The following is a 6,325-nucleotide window of genomic DNA, read 5'->3' as shown; positions in this document are numbered from 1 at the left end:
TCGTATCCACGGTTGTATCCCTCGCATTAAGTTTACCATTATTATTGGGATTTTTATTAGTTCTTCCAGCTTGCATGTCCGTTAGATGGTTATTATTATTTTTTATACATTGTAATCGTCAAGGAGGAAACAATGGTTCAGGCAAGATTTATTTATAAAAAATTTTTTTAAACCAAAAAGTTTTTTTAATAAAAATCCACAGTTGGGTTGTAACAGATGTGTTGAAATCGAAAACTTTTAAAAAAACAATAATAATAATAATGTTGTTGTTATTAAAAAAAAAAAAAAAACTTTGCAATGTTACATTTAAATGTTTTGTTTAAAAAAAAAAAAAAAAAATTTTTTTTTTTCATTTATTTAATTATCCACTTTCTTTAGAATAAGATCATCATCATTATCATCATTATTATTATTATTGTGAAATCGTTTTTTTAAAAAAATGTGTTTGTAAATTAAATGTGTAAAAATTCTATTTTGAGAATAGTTTATTATTTTTCTATTTAAAAAAAAAAAAAAAATTCGATTCGAGAAAAGGAATATACAAACAAATAGAGAGAGAGAGAGAGAGAATATTTTTTTTTTTTTTAATATAAATTTAAATTTTTCAGGGTCGGAATCAGTTCGAGGAAACGATAGCCGTTGGTTGGGTACGGAATGGCGTTCGTCTGTTATACACGCCGTACTTGTTTTCGAAGGAAAAGAAGGCGTTAATGTTGATCATTTTCGTCGTTTGTTACTTAAACGTGTCATTCCTATTTATCCACGCCTTACACAAAGACTGGTTAATATCTTAAATTATTACCAAACCATCATCATCATCATCGTCATCGTCAGAGAAAATAATGATAATAATGATAATTTTTTAGATTTCTTTACCCGTTTTTTTTCTTTCCAACGTTGGTAATTGTTGGATGACGGATTTGAAATTTTCAATCGATGAACATGTTTTTCCGGGTCCATCATTTTTATCCAATGAAAAAGATCTTCAAGATTACGTATCGAAATTAATTGCTGATGGTCTTCCCGAAGACAAACCACCTTGGCAATTACAAGTTTTTCAATCTTTTGGTATCAATCAAGATATCGTTGTCATTTTAAGGTTATTATTATTATCATCGTAACGTTTGGCTCTTTAACAAATAAACCTACAGCAATGATTTCTTTGTTCGCTTTTTATTTTTAGAGTTCATCAGAGCGTGGCAGATGGTACGGCATTAATGAGGTTACTTTGTCATTCTTTAGCCGATTCGCAAATCATTGAAATACCGGAAAGACCAAGATTTGGAACTTTTTCATTTTGCATGAACGTTTTCCGAGCTTGTATTGTCGGACCATTGACTTTACTCCTTTGGTTTTTATTTTCCGGTGAAGATTGTAACATTCTTACACATCGTACGGCTTGGACGGGATCCGTTACGGTTACTTGGTCGGCTTCCATAACATTACCTAAAGTAAATTATTTATTTATTTGATTATACACCTTAATAAAAAAAGAATTTAAAAGAGAAAAACAAAATGGATTTCAGGTTATTAGAATTAAACAAGTTACAAGATCAACCGTTAATTGTGTTTTACTATCCGCTTTGGCCGGAGCTCTTCGTCGACTTTTACAAGGATGTGGAGTTAAACAACCACCGGATGTTAAAGTAAAATATTTTTTAATAAAAACTTAAAAAATTTTTAAATATTAATTAAATATAAAAAAAATTTAGGTTGTCGTACCGATGGATTTAAGAGATCAAATTTCAACATCATTAAAAACAAAATTGGGTAATAAAACATCGACAATAATAATGCCATTGCCCGTGGCAATAGAAGGATGCGTACCACGATTGTGGGCAACGAGAAAAACGTTAAATACAATGAGAACTTCGGCAGATCCTGTGATTTTTTACGTGGCAACAGCTGCATTAATGTCAATAGGTTCAGCTTCGTTTGCACGTCATTTGATAAATTTTTTTACCGGAAGAGCAAGTTTACAATTTTCTTCTTTACCTGGTCCCACGTCTGAAATATTATTAGAAGGTCGCGTGATGGCTTCTATAATCTTTTTGTGTGTGATTAAAAGAATAATAAATGATAAAATTTGTAATAACAGGGCAAACACTTAAAGGAATTTATCCGATATTACCAGCACAAGCCAATCTAGGTATATCAATAACAACAATGACGTATGCGGATCAAGTTTTTGTTAGCGTTTTAGCTGAAAGAGCTTTAGGTCCAACAGCTGAATTATTATTAAAATATTTAGAAGATCAAATTGAAATATTATGGAAATTATTATTGAATAGAAGAGTACCTGGAGAACAAGAATTTCCCATTTTAACATCTAAAATCAACAATTCATCGGAACAAATAATAAAAGAAGTGAGTAAGTGAGTAATTTTATTTTTACGCCATTTTTTTATAAATAAATAAATAAATAATTTTTAGATTTCTTCATCGAAAACGATGACGTCAACAACAACACATTCGACGCAACAAAATAAAGAAATTGATAAAAATGAAAAAAAAATAAATACGTTAAAAGCGGAATTTTCCGAATTGGTTGACGAAATTAAAAGAAGGCAATCGATAAATGAGGTAATTAAAATTTATTACTACCCTACCCCCCCCCTCCCCGTAATAATAATTTATTATTAATTAATTTTTTCCCTTTAATTTACTACCCTTTTTTTTAAATTAATTTTTTTTAGCTCGGAGTATGTTATAACGACGGACGGGATATTTTAAATAAATCTTATTTATTAAATAAGAAAAAAAAATTTCCCCTGACCGTTAATAATAATAATAATAATAATAATAATAATAATGAATCGATGTTAACGAACGTTTTTAATAATATTTCAATGGAGTCTTTTAATGTAATAAAAAAAAATTCAAACGAAGAAAAAATAATCGCGATGGATGATGATGGCGGTGATGATGATGACGATGCCATGGAAAAATTCGACGATGAAAAAAAATATACGAGTAATAACGAAAAAGACTGCGTCGTTAACATAACATCACATAATAATAATAATAATAATAATAATAATAATAATCATCATCATTATCATAGTAAAAAAAGCAATAACTTAATTTCAAACGACGAAGAGCAAGGCGTCGATGTTGATGATGATGATGGTAAATCAAGTAAACACACAAAAAAAATAATAAAAAATAAAAAATCAAACGTAACAATAATAGAAAATGATGACGATGATGATAATGATGATAGTGTTGAAGGAAAAAAAATAAATAAAAAAAATTTAAATGATAATAAATATATATCAATTAACATGGTGGGACCAAGTACATGTTTTAATTGTGATTTAATTAATGATAAGCATTTAAAAACAAAATGTAAACAAATAATTAATTTAACGTCTTCTGCTTCTTCTTCATCTCCTCTTTATGATAATAAATTACATGATGATTCTGAGGGAACGGATGATATAGCGGGAGGAGTTTTAATATAAAAAAAAATTTTATTTTTTTTAATAGCGGCAATAAATTATTACTATTATTTATATAATAAAAACGCACAAATAATATAAATCAAATTTATAATCGGCTCGAAAATTAATAAGCCGAATAATAAATTTTTACATAAAATCAAAATAATAATAATTATTATTATTATTATTATTATTATTTTGTGTGATTTTTTCAATCGTTTTGCGATGACAAATCAATTAATAAAAATTTTTATTATGTAATTTAATATAATAGACAATATGGTAGATTTTTTTAAAAAATATATATTATTAGTCGTCAATTAAATACGAAATTGATTTAAATTTTATTGTTAGAATTCGTTATTAAATTATATAACCGACACGTTACATAAATTTATTTATTTTTATTAAAAAAAAAACACAAATATATCATTTATCGATAATAATTTTATTATTGATAATATATCAGATAATATCATGAAAAAAACATATGAAAAATTATTATTATTATAGGTTTTTGTTATTAAATAAATATTTATAAATTTTCATTTTACGTATTTAAAAAAAAATATAAATAAATAGATTTTAAATAATAGTAATAATTAGAAGAAGACAACAACAAAAAAGTATTTTGTATCCATTTTATAATTGATAAAAAAAAAAAACATTCCTAATTTATTTTTTAGAAAAACCTATTTTAATTTCAATTTAATTTCTCTTTTTTTTTTTAATTATTTATATATAAATATGTATATCAGAATGTTATTTCAGAATGTTATAGTTTAATTTCAAAAATTATTATTATTATTATGTATACATTTCAATAAAAAAAAATTGAATTGAAAATAACAATAAATTTTGTTTTTTTTTTATTTTGTACCGTTCGATTAAAAAAATAATAAAGTTTTTTATTGTAAACAATTGAATTATCAATACCATTGTAAATTGATAAGGTATAAAGAATATTCCAGAAAAAAAAATTTAAAAAAATTTCTTTTATTAAAATTATTAATTTTATATAAGTTTTTCTTATACCTTGTCAATAATTATAAGTAATAAAATTTTATTTAGTTTTCGATGTAAAAAAAAAAAAAAGAATATGTTTAAATAGCAAGCATAAAAAAAAAAGGTATGCTTTTTTTTACTAAATTCATAAATATAATTGAAAATCTATTCTTCTGGAAGAATAAAATGGACCCTCCACTCCGACTTTTCGTACCCAAACTTCTCCTTTGAAAAATCCATCATCGACATATTTTTGCATTTGTTCTGTAGTGTGAGGACCCTTCACTGTATCACCATCTTTTTCAACTTTGTACTCCCACATTAAAATTTCTAATTAAATTAAAAATGATTTAAATTATGAGCCGTGGAATAAAAAAAAAAATTATCCATATTGGATTTTAAATAAAACTTACTGCTTTCTTCTGATTCTGTAACCTTCGACTTATTAGGTTCAGTTCCTTTGCTTTCTATTCTCGCTTTTTCTTTTTCATCGAAATCATCTGCATACATGTCAAGTACATCATCATATTTTGGAGCAGATTTACTTTCAATCTTTTAAAAAAAAAAAAAATTCAATTATTTATACATTAAAAACTTACAAGTGTGAAAGATAATAATATATAATAGTTTTCATACCAAATTTTTTATATATTGATAAGATTCTTGATAAATATCCATATTTCCAGTTCGAGTCAACAGTTTATTGGCTAGTTCTGTTAGTTCAGTAACTTTAGACGAACCTTCATCTTTTTCATTAAGTAAACCTGCTTTTTTTCTTTTCAGACGTTCAGAAGCAGATAATGACTTATTTCCTCCTAACCTTCTTAGGGTCTTGGCAATGTTTTCCCCAGGTTCCATAAATTCTAAAATCTTTTTATACACTGCTATTTGATCAAATGGAGATTGTGGCTCCGAATCCATACTATCATCTAAATGATTTTTGTTTTCATTATTTTTGTCTAATTCTTTAACCTATTTTTAAATAAAATAGAATTATTTGTAGATGACGAATATAGTAATCTTTTATTTTAAACTAATTTTTTTTTTTTTTAACGCTAAAAATTTTGTTGTTCGTTGATACTTTTAGGTATGCGACTTAGCATCTAAATTAAACTTTTAAGTAAAATAGTAAATTTTAAGCTACCTCCATCCAATCTATATTATCTTGCCAATTATCTTTAATTAAATTATCTTTGTTCCAATGGAAATTTCCTTCCGTGTCAAAGTGACCTTCTTCTAACTCCTCTTTCATATTAAAAGGAGTGATTTTGATTTCACCATCAGTTCCCGATATACCATCTTCTTGACCTAATATGAAAAGTATTGCACAATCAATAAATAATAGGGTATCTTTAAAACATAATGAGTTTTTTATTACGATTTGTTTTGAAATTTTTTACCACTATTATCTTACTCCACTTTAAAGCACAGAAAGTTTAAAAAGTGGTTTTTTATTTTTTAATTAAAAATGAATCATTTTAATTTACTTATTAAGACAATAAGCTTACCTTCAATATCATCATCATATAGTATTTCATAATGTCCTTTTTCTTCTTGTTCTGAATCTTCTTCATCTGAATCCAAAGAGTGTTTTTTTATGCTTTCATGACCAATATTTGCACTTTTGAATTCTCTATCAGGAGAAATGCTTTGAGATCTTTTCCTCTTATTCGACATTTTAAAAAAATTATAACTGAAAACTAAAAACCTAATTTATATATATTACGTAATAGAGTAAATTTTATTAAAATTTATGATAAGTGGTTTAAAAATTTTATAAAATTTCATTGCGTTAATTACTTTAAGAAAAATAAAGTATTTGTGTGGGTATATTTACTTTAACGCCAATGGTTTTTTCCTTTGAAAAAAGATAGCGG

At 25.6% G+C, this 6,325-nt stretch overlaps 2 protein-coding genes across 2 annotated transcripts; one reads left to right on the top strand and one right to left on the bottom strand.

Annotated features, from left to right (window-relative positions):
- Window positions 1-911: 911 nt before the first annotated feature.
- Window positions 912-2,379, top strand: Phum_PHUM415080 (uncharacterized protein; the record flags this gene model as incomplete). Its single annotated transcript, XM_002428971.1, has 5 exons — window positions 912-1,099; window positions 1,184-1,451; window positions 1,527-1,646; window positions 1,713-2,025; window positions 2,099-2,379. The coding sequence occupies 5 exons, from the start codon at window positions 912-914 to the stop codon at window positions 2,377-2,379; spliced, it is 1,170 nt and encodes a 389-aa protein (XP_002429016.1).
- A 2,214-nt stretch (window positions 2,380-4,593) lies between these two features.
- Window positions 4,594-6,125, bottom strand: Phum_PHUM415070 (uncharacterized protein; the record flags this gene model as incomplete). Its single annotated transcript, XM_002428970.1, has 5 exons — window positions 4,594-4,778; window positions 4,862-5,000; window positions 5,085-5,420; window positions 5,593-5,756; window positions 5,957-6,125. The coding sequence occupies 5 exons, from the start codon at window positions 6,123-6,125 to the stop codon at window positions 4,594-4,596; spliced, it is 993 nt and encodes a 330-aa protein (XP_002429015.1).
- Window positions 6,126-6,325: the final 200 nt, after the last annotated feature.

The sequence above is a fragment of the Pediculus humanus genome, genomic scaffold (assembly GCF_000006295.1).
Source record: "Pediculus humanus corporis 1103172108183 genomic scaffold, whole genome shotgun sequence".
NCBI classification, from domain to species: domain Eukaryota; kingdom Metazoa; phylum Arthropoda; class Insecta; order Psocodea; family Pediculidae; genus Pediculus; species Pediculus humanus.
The sequence above is the reverse complement of the archived record's forward strand: the minus strand, read 5'-3'. Positions and strand labels throughout refer to the sequence as shown.